Genomic DNA, 13,723 nt, shown 5'->3' with positions numbered 1-13,723 from the left:
GCCACAGCACTTAATTAACAAAAAGCTGATATAAATCCCAGTAAACATGTGGGGAGGAGGACACTGAGGCAGAGGGCGGTAGCGGCGCTTCCAGCGAGCTCAGCGGAGCAGCAGAGAGCAATCCCCTCTCTGCTGGGAGAGGTCAGTGCTTACCAGGGGAAGGGGCTTGGGAGCATGTGGGATGTGATGCCCATGGCTGTGGGGCTCCCCTCAGTGCAGAGGGGTCTCTCCCAGCAAAGAGCGGGGTGGTTTTGTGGGATGGGGAGACGAGGAGTGGCCAGCACTGGGCTGCTGGGGCCAGGTTTGGAACATCAAGGCTGCCCAAGCAGCAGGCACAGGCTTTCCAAGGATTTGGCTGACATTTGGTGGATACCACCTCCTTTTGCTTTCCTTTTCCTCCCTATGAGGTCACCTACTTTTTAGAGCCTTCAGGCCCCCAAAGCCGACAGCCTGGCCCTGCAGCTTCTCCTGTCCCCCAGCTCTGTGTGCTGTGGTCCATCTCCCTGCCCAGCACTCAGATTCTAGTGCCACTTCCAGGCTCAGAGCCTGGCAGAAGCCATGTCAGATGTTTTGGCCACACACTGTGCACCTCAGTGGTCTGGTGGCTGCTGTGTGTGGGACAGAAGAACCTGAACTGACACAAAAAAGATCCAATCTCAGCCCATTCTCTGTTGGTCTCTCCTTTCTGTGGAGAGATCATGACTGTGCCTACATGTGGAATGCCCCACAGCACATGACAGAGCTTTGGGGGCTCTTGCTCCCCGGTGTTAGTGGGCCCAAAAAAAGGCTCTCAAGTCCAAGGGAACAAACAGCTGGGAGTGGTGGCTGTCCCCAGAGGCTGCCCCTCGCTGACACGGCACTTCTCGGGGTGGCAGGGGGCGATGGCAGTGGAGGGGACAGGCCAGGCTGCCAGCAGGCGGGCTGATGCTGGCCAGCCCCCTCTGCACAGGTTTCCCCCCAGGACCATGCTGAACGTGCTGCTGCTGTGCTGTGGGCTGCTGCAGGGGATCCAGGCCGCCCTGGATCTCAGGAGTGCTGACCTCAGCTGCGGGCAGCTGCAGAGGGCGAGCGGCGGGCTGGAGCGGGCGGACAGAGCGCGCCCGGCCGGGCTGCAGCGCAAGGGCAAGGAGGCGCCTGCGGGGCCGGCAGGTGAGTCCTGCTCGTCACTGACCCCTCCGGCTGCTCGCTGCAAAACCCAGGGCCCCAAACGAACCGGGGTTGTGGTGCACCAGTTTAGTTGTTCTCTGGCGCTGGGTGACTGGGAATTTGCACAGAATAGTTTTGTATTGCACTGTGTAGCTCATGTTACATCATGGGGTTTGTTACCCCGTTTCCCCATCACACGGCCTTCCCCTCACCTGTCACGGTACCCCCTGGTGGTCTCTCCCCTGGGTTACCCCTCCCCTCACACTCCTCACTGGTGTCCCCTTGGCTGTGGACGTCTCCCTCTGTCCCCATCCCGGGGTATAAAAGCTCCCTGCTGCCAGGGAAAGCTCTTTTCTCCCATGGGTTTGTCCCCCTGATGTGTGTCTTGGAATAAAGGACAACGTTTCCCGCGTGGAGGAGAGCACTTCTCAATCTTTTACCTTTGTCTATGAAGTATTGTGTGGGCAAGGGTCTGCAGCTAGCTGGAGAGGACCCCAACAGCCCTGGAAACACGATTCTTCAAACTGGGGATCCCACACACACAGACAGGGGATCCCCTTAAAGCAGCACAGCTTCTCCTGGCCCTGGTTAGTGACAGCAGCTTGGCAGCCCACAGGGAGTGGGGTCTTTTTTTTTTTTTTTTGTGGGGACACACAAGCAAAGGGAGAAGAATCAGAGCTGACCCTCCAGCAGCCTCCTGGTCCAGTCTCTCTGTATCCTGCAGGAGCTCTCCCGAGGCTGGGGTTTGAGCAGATGGCCCTGGGGGTCCAAGAAGCTGATGGTGACCTTGTGCAGAGAGGCAGCCTGCTGGAACCACAGGTATGGCTCCCTGAGCTTACAGACACCCCGAAGAGCGGGGCAGCCTCAGGCCACAGCAGCCTTCTGTGTCCCTGGGGCTGGGGGGTTTGGGGCTGGTGCTGCCTGGGATGGGGCTATCTGTCCATCACCTGAGGAACTGGGATGAGCTGAGGCTGCTCAGGCCTGCAAGGGGCTCCAGCACTCAAAGGAGAGGGGATCAAGCCTGTGCTGCTCTAATCCATTTAATTAAGCTCAAGTGCAGCCCAGGAAGCCTCTGCAGAGCAGGAGCTTGCTGGGCAGTGCCCTGTGTTGCCTGGCTCAGCCCCTGGAGCCTCTGTTCGGGCAGAAGGCACAGCACTGTTTGCTAAAGTCCAAGTTGTACTTCAAAATAAACGTGTGCAGCAAGGCCTTGAGACACCGTGGATGAGGCAGCAATGCCTGCAGAGCACACAGTGCTCAGCAGTGATTTCCCACAGAAAACAGAGCCCGGGGCAGGAGCAATGCCAAGCTCCAGCAGCCACTCTTGGCTCTGCCCCACAGTTCTTCACTGCTGGCACAGCAGCCCAGGAGCAGCTCTCCCCCTCCTGTTCCTGCTGTCTCCCTGCAGGCATCCTCCACAGAGCTGCAAGCCGAGGGCCGCGAGGAGCGCTCCCCGCGCCGCTGCGTGCGGCTGCTGGAGTCCTGCCTGGGCCACCAGGTGCCCTGCTGCGACCCCTGCGCCACCTGCTACTGCCGCTTCTTCAACGCCTTCTGCTACTGCAGGAAGATCAGCACCGCCTTCCCCTGCGGCAAGAACTAGCGCCGCCGGGGCTGCCGGCTGCTGGCCCCCGCGCGTGCCCCCTGCCCTGCAGCTCCAATAAAACAGCCCTTTGCAAAAGCCACTGCCGGCGGCATCGGTGCGGCGCGTCCCGGGCTCTCAGGGGGTGGCAGCAAGGTGAGGGTGGCCTGGGCAGTGTCACACAGCTGACACCCCGGGTGTGCCTCTCCTGGATCCCGTTTCAGCAGCAGGGGCGCCCCAGGGGATGTTCTGGCAATGCTGCTGCTCCCCACAGAGTCGGGCTCGTTCCTCGGCGTGCACCGAGCCATAATGGCACCTCCAGAGGGACACCGATGGTTTATCTCAGAGCTGCCCCAGCCTGGGTGCTCGGTGCTACTCCACACACCCAGCACAGCTTTCTGTGCCACTATTTACACAAAGTTCGGGGTTAGTGACTTCCTGAGCACAGCCCCTCTGCTAAGATTGGTTAGGAATTCCCATAGAAATCACGTAACTCCAGATAACTTCTGCTCATGCTCAGGGGAAGGATCTTCACCTCAGCCGGGTCTTTTTGACCCTGCAGGTGTGATTGTCAGTGTTCCAATGAAGACAGCTCGGCTCTAGGATACATGGACCTCGAGTATTTCACCAGGTTAACAACATACATGTAGACATACATCACCATCTTGACTTACTACATCCTTAAAGCTTGTTCTGGGATATTCTTGACTGAGGGGTGCTGGCTGCTGCTGAGGGGTGCTGGCTGCTGCCTGCTCCACTGATCAGTCCTCCTTTCTTCCTGATTACGTTTAAAAGTACACAGAGGTCTTACATCCTGCCTTCATATAACCCTGACATACCCCACATTTTACAACACCTTCACATCAAACAAAACTACTTCATTTTTTCACAGAGCGGCTCCTGGCGAAGCCCTTTAGCTAGCTAGGTATTCCTGACTGGCAGGAGCGCTGTCTCAGCAGCAGGCGGCACGGTGAACTTTACGCGTTCCGCTCCTTGTGCCCGTCCCGCTCATGGCGGCCGCCATCGCCTCACGCCCGCGCTGGCTGCCGGGAACGGCGCGGCTACGTGACCCGGCGCGGGTCACGTGAGGCGGCGGGCGCTCGCGCTGCCGCCCGCCCGCCGCCGCCGCCATGTCGTGCTTCCCGGAGCTCTATTTCAACGTGGATAACGGCTACCTGGAGGGGCTGGTGCGCGGCTTTAAAGCGGGGGTGCTCCGGCAGGGCGACTACGTGAACCTGGTGCAGTGTGAGAGCCTGGAGGGTGAGTAGCGGCGGAGGCCCGAGGCGAGCGGGAGCGGCCCCCCCCCGCTCCCCGCCATCCTGAGGGGAATGTGCGGGCTGAGGGCTGTGGGGAGGCGGTGAGGGGCTGCGGGGAAAAGAGCCGGTAGCGGCGTTTAGGAGGCGCTGTTGCCGCTTTGCCCCGTGGCTGGGGACGCCGTCGGTGTCCCGCTGGCCCCTCACCCGCCTCAGCTGACTCAGTGTCCCGGCCGGCCCGGGTGCGATGGCAGCAGCTGATGCCGTGGTGTGAGCGAACTTGGGCTCCGCTGCTTTCTTGAGGCGGCCGTGTAGCTGTAGCTGCGGGGTTTGGGAGCCCGGTGGGTTTTGACAGGCGTTACTGGTGAGATGTGTTTGTGCCTCCACTCCCTAAAGGGCAGGAAGCCTTTTAAGGCCTGGAATGAGGTTATTGGTATAATCTAAGATCTCTGATATCCATTGTTAGTGTTTAAGGAGATCAGGTCACTAGGAAAGAACCTGCTGTTATTGAAAGATCACGAGTGGAAAAGAAATCTAGTGCACAGATGAGTAAATTCAACAGTAAATTCACCAGTGAATTATCTGTTGCCTCTGATTTGGAGATGTCTTTCAAGGCTAATTCTGATTTCTAGCCATCATCTTTTTTTCTAGATCAGTGTGTACAAACTTGCAGAACTGTGAGGATTTATTTTTTTAATTGTGAGGGTGGTGAAACACTGGCACAGGTTGTGCAGAGAGGTGGTGGGTGCCCCCTTATTGGAAACATTCAAGGCCAGGTTGGATGGAGCTCTAAACAAACTGGTCTAGCTGAAGATATCCCTGCTCATTGCAAGAGTACATGGCCTTTGAAGGTCCCTTCCAACCCAAACTATTCTGCAATTCTGTGATCACTCATTGTCTTAACTAGTGCTCAACTGTTCCTCTGATCAGTGACCTGCTTAGCACTTTTCACTCTTTGATGTACAGAGCCTGGACCACAAATCACAAAGATTAAAACTAGGCCTGTCTTGAAATAAACTAGAAACACACGTGTCCAGACATGTTGGTTGTTTTCATCAGTGGAACTGTAATTATTGGATCATTTTTTCTTCTAAAAATTAGTTAAGCATCAGTTTTATCTAGACAATCATTGCTGAGTGGTTAATTGGCATTGGCACTTCAGAGGAATCCCTGGCCAGCTGAACCCTGGATGTAGGTTAACAACAGAATGGGAACAGAGTGCTGTGTTGTGCCCCAGTCTCTAGCTTAAAAATCCCCTGTATATTTTTACTTAGGACAGACTCTCCACTTTTCTTTTTTTGCAGCAGTCACTGTCAGTCCTGCTGTGGATCCTGAAAGAGCAGTGGCAGTGACTTCTGCTCTCCTGCTAGTCACAAGTCTCAGCATGCCCTGATCTGTGACTTTTTCACCTTTCCTGCAGATAACTTCCCCTTTGGAGTCTTTCTGTGCTTGGAGCTTCTCTTTTCTCTCAGTTTCTGAAGCAAGCTGCCTAAGCCTGGTTCTGCCTTGGAGTGGTGCTGGCTGCGTTTGGAATGAGTCACGTTGGAGTTCCCCTGTGTTTGTCATGGCCTTGGTGCTGTTCTGTCCCCAGCAGCTCTGGTGGTGGCAGCTGCTCTTGGTCACACTTCATTCAGAACCTGAAAGCTCTTCCAAATTCACTGCCCGTCTTGTTACTCCTTCACTTCACTCACTGTGCCCTTTTGGAGAGGGATTTTTCTTCAAAGGAGCATTGTTCTTTGTTACTTACATAGGTCTCTGGTCAAACAATTTCTTTCCTCTGTCCTTTTAGTGCTGATTTTCTCATTTCAGTATTTGTTTTCTGTGCTCCACTAACTTTTAACCTGTTTCTTTCCCTCCCAGATGTTCTTCTGCCCTAAATCCAGGCAGTGGCTGATGTATTAGCAGTCAAAATAAGTACTGGGGCATAAATTACTGACACATTCTTCTCTACTCTCTGTTTAGTCCTTGCTGCTGCCTCTCACATGTCTGGCTCTGCAGTTAGTCCCAGTCCTGGAGCAAGTGCTTGCCTTGGCCACAGAGAAGGCCTGGAGGACCAAGGCTGTTCTGGGTCTGGCTCTGGGAATTGGGTGTCTGGCTGCTGGGAGGACGTTGTGCTTCCAGGTCTGAAATGCTGCTCCCTCTGGTGTGCCCAGATCACTCTGGAAGCATAAAGGGATTGACTTGTCTGTTTCAGGACTTAGGCTGGCAGTTTAGTGCTGCTGGGAGGGAGGAAATCCTGCTTTTCTGCATGATCCCCTGGTGTCTCTGCTGGTCTGATCACAAGGTAATCTGACCCCACTCTCCATTGCTGAGTCAGAAGCAGGGAGCCAAATGGGCTGTCTGTGGTCAGGCAGGCTCCTGGGCTGGCCATAAGAACTGCAGAAAACCATGGACTGAGGGTGTGTGTGAGAGCTGGTTTGGTTTAGCTTTCTTTTAAACCCTTTAGCAATAACACGTTTAATCCCTTCTTTCAGCTCCAAAAGTCCTGGTGCTCTGCTTGTTCCTAGCCCTGTGCAGTACCCATGAGCTGGGAGCGTTTGGAACCTGCCTGGTGGTCGCTGTTGTCTCCAGTTCCTGCTTCTGACACAAGGTGTCAGTGAAGGACCTGGAGCTGCCTTCCCCTGCTCCAGTGCAGTGAGCATGGATCTGTGCCTGAGTGGAATCTGGCTGGGACAGCCAAACTTAGGAGTCACCCAGATTTCTACTGTCACAAGATTGCTGGGTCCTCTGCAGCTCTTCAAGCTGTGGTGGCCTGTCAGGGGTCTGATGTTCTGTCAGGAGAATGAAGAGCTGTTGATGCAGTTGAGCAGTGGTGATGCTTTTAAGCAGCAGAGTTCAGTCTGGGACTGGAATGTAAGTTACCAACTGGCTTTACTGTTGGTCTGCAAAGCTCTCTTCTGCAAAAAGCAGGCAGAGCCCAAGAAGTGCACAAAAGCATCTTGAACCAGGAGTGTCTTTACTTCTAGGTCAGTGTTCATGAGCCTCGTATGACTGCCAGTTCTTCTTGCTTCCACAGCAACATTGAAGAGAGCTGCTTTCTTTCTGACTTGCCAGTGTTGTAGAGGTGATTGGTGGGTGAAACCCAGCAGCAGGATGTGTCACCTTCTAGCTGGGTGATGAGGTTGAGGAGTGGCAGGGAGTTGGCTCAAGCTTGTAGGCCTCTTTTGGGAGAGGCCTTCTGGAGACTGTGGATCTCAGCACCACTCTGTGGGTGCTTGTGCCTCTGTCCCTGCAGTTGGCACAGCTGGGAACTGGGATGCCTGGTAAGCAGTGGTGTGCACTTGGAGGAGTGGGATCTGTCCATGGAGTTTGTCTGTCCAGGCTGCGTGCACTGTGTGCTTTTGTTTTCATTGTCCCAAGGATCTTTTTTCTCCCCTGCAGGCTGCCTTTGCTTTGAGGTGTTCAGCACATCTCCTTTCATGAGAGAAGAGCAGGGAGGCTGTGCTATCGTCTATTTTCCATTTTATCACTGTGGGCCTGGAATTTAGGCCCCAAGAAGGCTGGAGCTGGGCTTTTCTTTTAGCAGAACCACATGGGCAGTGTGTCCTCTCTTGTGTGGGGGTGTTGCAGAGCTCCAGACTGACTTCAACAGTGCTTTTGGTGGAGCTCATTATATTCCCCTGTGTGAAGGGGGAGCAGCACAGATCCTTTCCTGTGCAGCTCCTTTACTGCACTACCAAGCAGGGAGAGGCCACTTGATGGTCCCGAGGTGTGGCCATGCTTAGATCCATCCTGAGCTCTGAGAGTGCTTCAGTCTGAACTCGGGGCTGTAGAAGCCAGGCCTTAATGTGCTGGAGACCTTTCCTTGTCATTCACACAATGATGAATTGTCACTCTCCTGACATCTTGGAGCCCTGTGTGAAAAGCTGAGCCCTGTGTGTTGGGACTGTGCAGCAGGACTGAGCCCTGGGCCCAAGAGCTTTTTCCTGCCAAAGGAGGAGAGTCTACAGGCAAGGTGAGATCTGAGGAAAGTACAGACCATTCCTGTCCTCCGAATGCTGACTTCTTGTGTAGCAGCAGAACAGTGTCCAAAATGCTGTCCTGCTAATTTTGCTGCTTTGTCCTGCATCCTTTATGGGTGTAACCACTGGCTGTGGCTGTTTCATCAACTCTCCCGTTAAATCAAGCTTCAGGAAAACATCATTTATTGGAAGAATGATGGCACTTTCATGGTGGCAAACAAACACTGTGGTCACTGGCTTCCTGCAGGGTTCAGCAGAGGCTCTTTGCTGTTTGTTCTGGCCTCCTTTACCAGGCAGAGACCTGCTTCATAGCTTCTCCTAGCTAAACTTCAAGCAGCAGCTGAGGTCAGCTTCTCATTACTGGTGCAGCTTGAGCCCTTGTTTGGGTGCTGCCCCTTGTCAGATGCTGCTGCTGTCTGGGTTTCCTGGCAGGTATTGCTGCTCGGCAGCCGGTCGGTGCTTTCATCTTGTTTTTCCTCAGCTGTCGGCTCCTGCAGCATGAGACTGTTTTCTGCCCTGTTTGTTTTAGTTTCTCAGTGATTTGTTGCCTCTCCCTTAACCCCGGCACTAGGTGCTGGGCTGATGTCCTGCACTGGGCTTCTGAGGTTGCAGAGTGACTTAGAGCAGTCTGTTTTGGAGGGGGAAAAATGCTTACTGGGGATGCAGGCAGAATGGGAGGGGTTACCTTGCCTTTTGGACAGTTTAGGAAGGGGCTGCCTGGTTGGGGGGCTCTTCATGGAACACAGCCTGGCTGTGCTGGGTTTGAAGCTCTGAGTGGAGTGAGTTCAGTCCCAGGAAGGGATGGGCTAGAAACACAGGCTGCTCTTTGGTGCTGAGGGCATCTCAAACTGGTGAAAAGTCAGAGGTGAGATACTGATGGAGCAAAGAGCCAAAGATGATGTTTCTCTGTCTAACTGTGGCTCAGATGAATTTGCTGCCTGACAACAGAGAAGAAGAGGTAGCACGTCACTGCTGTGTGTGCAGGCACAGGAAAGGTCTTAAATTCTGCAGGGAACAAAGGGTCTCTGAGTTCTTCTTGAACGAGATTTCAGAGAATCAGCTTCAGGAGTGTCTGAGGTGGCTATAAACAGACCAAACAAACAGCAACAAGGCAAATGGTAATGACTGCAGTCTCCTGAAGGGAGACGTGGGCGATGTAGCTCATCTGCAGACTGCTGTGTAAATCCCTCGGCTGCTTTATTGCCCCCAGCCTGGGACATGGCAAATGATATTTTAATTTTTTATATAGGTGGTGATGGCCCCAGGTGTTGTGGAGGAAGATGTCGGGGTTACAGCAGATAATTTTTGTGAAAACATCAGTTCAGCTCAGAAGTTGTGGAAGCTGATTCTGTGCCTGTGCGTGAGAAGACAGATCAGTCCTTGCCTGGAAGTGCTTGAGCCCTTAACTTGATTCAGAGCTCTGCAATGCAGTTACAGCAGGAAAGAAGGAAGGCTTGGAAGTCTGAGCTGATGGGGCCATGGATCACTCTGTCTGAGCAGGGCTTACAGGAAGGGATTTGACTGACAGATGTCTGACTGACTAATGGCTTGGTTCCTTGTTACGTCAAAGCAAACTTGCAGGAGAGAATAGTTGCATTAGTGTGGATATCAGGTCTCTTGTGAAGATGTCATCTGAAATGTCAAGGTGTTGGCACAGCAGTGTGTTGATTAAGCTCTGGTTGTGTTTGTGGCTTGTGTACAGGCAGCTGCATGAAAACCAGAGGGCGTGATCTGAGAGTTGATAGGTGGCTGTAAGTACTTATCATGGTAATCCCAAGCACTACCCTACCCAGCTGAAAAAGATTGTCATTCTGACAAACGATTGTGTTCTTGCACGAGACAACTTTCTGGGAGCAGTGACCTGGCCATAATTTCCTAGGTTTTGTGGGGGAGGAGGGAACAAAAGTTTTGTGGTCATTCAAGTGCTCCCTTGCCAAATGCTGGCTCAGTCTGTTACATAAAGTGTGTAAACCTCTTGGAAAAATGCCAGAACAGGCAAATGGATCTCTTAAAATCAATCACTGGGTTGAGGCTGTGTGGAGGGGCTGGGCTCTGGGCGCAGGTCTCCCTCCCTTTCAGCAGCAGCTGGGGAAGAGGCCCTGCAAATCCTTGCAGCCAGTGTCTTATCGACAAGCAGTGTGGGATCTCTGGCAGCTGCCCCTGCCACGGTGCTGCTCTTGCTGCCAGAGGCCAACTCCAGCTCAGTCCAAGCTTGTGTTAGGAACCTGAGCTTTTGGAGAGCTTGGGGCTTGCTCAGCAGTGTGTCCATTTATTAGTCACCGTGCTACTGGGACAGCTCTTCTGGCAGCAGATTTGTGAAACCACGGGATTAGTTTGCTCTCATCTGAGAAGCTTGACATGTGAATAGTCCTATTAAAAGCTCCTGAACCCTCTTGGCTGAAGCTTGGTGACTAGCCCAGCAGCTGGAGGAGGACAGGCTAGTGTAAAGCACTGATACACCGTGGGATGCACTGAGTCAGGGTTCATAAATCCGGTCCAATTTTTGCAAAATATGTTCCGTTTTGTCTGCTTGGATGCTAAAAGATTCAGAAAAGTTTAGTTCTGCAGTTTGTGGCTGGCCTTCCTTATAAAAATGAATTCCAAGAGTTATATAAACATGGCCCTTATTCCAGTTGCAACATAATGTGCTGGCTCTTGTGCTGTGGAGTTGGGGGCACAACCCCTTCATGGAGCAGGGCAAAATGTTCCGGCCAAGCAGCTCATGGGAGCTTGCTCAGAGCTGTTGGAGGGCCTGCAAGGCACAATGTGCAGCCTGTGTGCCTCTGGTCTAGATGCAGTGCAGCTCTGACTTCCTGGAAATAAAGCAAACTTATTTTTGTGTCACCAAGTCTGTAGCATCAAGTGACATGACAGCAAAGCAGCCTCTTGCAACCTCAAAGTGGAGTTTCAGGTTGTGATGACAACAAAACAAACCAATGATGTTGGATTTGAGGAAATAAGCTTTGGCAGCTTCCCTACTGAAGGCAGATCTGGGATATGCAATTGCTGCTTCCTCTCCAAAGTTCTGTATGTTGCAAAACAACATCACATGCCTTTTTGGGCAGACTTAGCTTCCATTAGAGCTCTGCACAGCTACCTACTAACTACAGGGAACTGCAAGTGGGAGGTATATGAATGCAACTATTGCAGTTCCCTGTGCCTTCCCTTGCAATCTAAGCTTATGGGTACAATATTCTTACCAGGACCTTTTCTCTCATATTCCTTGAACATATTAATTGATCAATTTTGTTCCATGTTTTCTCCAGTTTCTGCTAAAAGCAAACTATTGAAGTCCTGATCTGTCAGAAACTTATTTTCCACTCAGACTCCAAAGTTCATCATTCAAGAGCTTTAAAAAGTGGGATAAAAACTCATTAAGACATAGTTCAGGTAGATTTCCCATCTATCTTCACTTTCAGAAATCAAGCAATTGCAGAACAGATGGCTCAGAACCCTTTGCACACAGGGTGCTGCCCGTGAGCTGGGCTTTTTGAAGACTTTAGGAAGTGATTGTTATCAATAATAATCCTGTGCAGGCTGCATGGAGGTGAGGGACATTCCAGGTTCTGGCATGATCTGGTGTTTGTGGCAAGGTTCATGCTGCAGACTCGACTGAGTTACTCAGGCAATGTCTGCTCTCTTGCAAGTGTGAACATAAGCTGATCATGATTTGGTGGAACAAAGCACAGCTGTTCAGCTGCAGATTACCCTGGGGAGCAGAGATCTAGGTTAGAGCTCTGCTTTGCTTCAGCCTTGACGTGGGTAGTTGGATGGGGAGCTCTCTTCGCTACTTCCAGGATTCATAGAATTATTGAATGGTTTGGGTTAAAGACCATCTTGTTCCAAACCTCCTTCCATGGGCAGGGACACCTTCCACTAGACCAGATTGATCCAAGCCCCATCCAACCTGGCCTTGAGCACCTGACAAACTGAGTGGTATATAGGTCTCTAGCCTTTATTTCCCTTCCCTATAAACTCCATCTGTTTTCTATAACACTGAGCAGTGGGAACATCTTTGTAACTACAGAGTGCTGGGTCAAAACCATCTTTGCTAGAGCTCCTTGGGAGTACCCAGAAGAGTCAGTTGGCTTGGAAGCCGTTTGACCCCTGATCCCTTGGGCTGAGAACAGTGTCTTGCTGTACAAGCTCTGGCTGGGGCCTGAGGAGGAGCTCTCCAGCTTGTGCTCATGGCTGAGTGTAATGTCAAAAGGTCAAACTCCTCAAACCAGGCTGAGTGCTTGCTCTGACCTCGGTGCTGTGGATGCTTGTGCTAGAATGTAAAGTGAAGTGAAAGACAGCCTCAGTAATGCTGCTTCAGAAAAACCAGGGCTTTTGTTTTCTCTGGATGGTGTGTTCACATCTGCTTTGACTCAGCTCTTCCAGCTCCTCTCCTTACCCCATAAAGGCCTTGAATCCCTGGGAGGATGCTTGCCTAACTGGCCCTCTGAGGTGAAGCTGAAGGGAGATGAACATTGTGTACCAATGCAGCTAGCAGAGCTGTGAGGAGTAGGATTGTATGACGTTCCTTAGTTCTGGATTCAGTTTTTCCACAGAGACGCTTAAATGCTTTTGGCTCAAACAGTGCTTTTATCTTGACAGAACTCAGCATGTTGTGGTTGCTTGTTGGCCAGGACTGCAGCTTGGTTGGGCACCTGACCTGCAAGCAGGGGTAACAGAGGAAACAAAGGTTTCCTCGGCTTGAAACTGGAGAAAGGGAAGAGTTCTGAGCATGTTCTTCAATCCTGGACAGGGATTGCCTACCCTGTGAGGTGGATTTAAATGGCCTTCATCTTCACTAGCCCCTCTCTACCTATTAATGCCTGAATTCTATTTACCAGCACAATTAGCTGGGCTGCTTTGATAACGTAAGACCAAGATGATTTATAATTTCTAAGTTGCTGTTTCCGTCTTTTTGGTTTTGAAAGATTTATAAATCTCTGCACATCACTATTACCCGGGGAGACTTGCTGTGCATGCAGTTACGTTCTTGGTTGTGATTTTTTTAGGGGAGCCTGCACCCAGAGCCCTTTTGGCTAGACAGAGTGCTTAAGTTATTTGGTTTTTTTCTCCCCCTGGATTTCTAGCAAGTACCTCCTAGAAAATCAGTAGCTTCCACCTTGACCTAGCAGAGTGAACAGCTGGCACCAGTGTGTGTGCTCAGTTACACAGATGGTGTCACAGATTTGTCTTTAAGATGGGGCAAGGCCGATTCGGTGAAACACTGATCTTTTCCTGCATTGGGGCTGTCCATGATAAAACTGAGAACAAATACAAGTGTATACATGGGATTTGTCGAGGTGATCTTTCAGAGAAGAGAGTGCCTAGAGAAGTGCTGAGCAGCAGCTTTCTTGGCTGTGCTGAAAAAAAGACCCCAATCCCAGCCCAAAACCCTGTAGAGTAGAATTTTTCTTTCTTTTTCAGACTTGAAACTGCACCTGCAGAGCACAGACTATGGGAACTTCCTGGCCAATGAAGCGTCCCCGCTCACTGTGTCCGTCATTGATGACAAGCTGAAGGAGAAGATGGTGGTGGAGTTCCGTCACATGAGGAACCACGCCTATGAGCCCCTGGCAAGTTTTCTGGACTTTATCACGTGAGTACCAGCTGGTCATGAACAGCATTTGAAATGCTGGTGTTCTTGCAGACTTGAGAGCTCTCAGACCAGCTTTCTGCTCTCAGCCCTGTGCCTGCTGTGTTTTATGCAGCTTCTTGAATGAAATGAGTGTGATTGTATCTGGAGGTCTCAAAGCAGCCAGCATTGTGTCACTGTTATTAAAGACTTCTGT

At 51.7% G+C, this 13,723-nt stretch overlaps 2 protein-coding genes across 2 annotated transcripts in view; both read left to right on the top strand.

The window, feature by feature from the left end:
• The first annotated feature begins 962 nt into the window (after positions 1 to 962).
• AGRP (agouti related neuropeptide) lies at positions 963 to 3,346 on the top strand. Its single transcript, XM_064387197.1, has 3 exons — positions 963 to 1,149; positions 1,871 to 1,965; positions 2,552 to 3,346. Exons 1-3 carry the CDS (start codon positions 966 to 968, stop codon positions 2,741 to 2,743), a joined length of 471 nt encoding a protein of 156 aa, XP_064243267.1. The 5' UTR covers positions 963 to 965; the 3' UTR covers positions 2,744 to 3,346.
• A 453-nt stretch (positions 3,347 to 3,799) lies between these two features.
• Positions 3,800 to 13,723, top strand: part of ATP6V0D1 (ATPase H+ transporting V0 subunit d1) — a 34,496-nt gene continuing 24,572 nt past the window's right edge. The window contains exons 1-2 of the mRNA XM_064387195.1: positions 3,800 to 3,982; positions 13,359 to 13,530. Coding sequence (XP_064243265.1) covers positions 3,853 to 3,982; positions 13,359 to 13,530 — 302 coding nt within the window. The 5' untranslated portion in view covers positions 3,800 to 3,852. The remainder of the gene's footprint in view (positions 3,983 to 13,358; positions 13,531 to 13,723) is intronic.

This window comes from Passer domesticus, chromosome 12 (assembly GCF_036417665.1).
Source record: "Passer domesticus isolate bPasDom1 chromosome 12, bPasDom1.hap1, whole genome shotgun sequence".
Lineage (NCBI taxonomy): Eukaryota > Metazoa > Chordata > Aves > Passeriformes > Passeridae > Passer > Passer domesticus.
This window is presented reverse-complemented; position numbering and strand designations above follow the sequence as displayed.

Excerpts from the sequence above, each read along its gene's own strand:
- AGRP (XM_064387197.1), top strand. The coding sequence starts at position 966 with ATGCTGAACGTGCTGCTGCTGTGCTGTGGGCTGCTGCAGGGGATCCAG. Across the intron at positions 1,150-1,870 it reads GGCGCCTGCGGGGCCGGCAG|GAGCTCTCCCGAGGCTGGGG; the intron begins GTGAGTCCTGCT and ends TGTATCCTGCAG. Across the intron at positions 1,966-2,551 it reads GCAGCCTGCTGGAACCACAG|GCATCCTCCACAGAGCTGCA; the intron begins GTATGGCTCCCT and ends GTCTCCCTGCAG.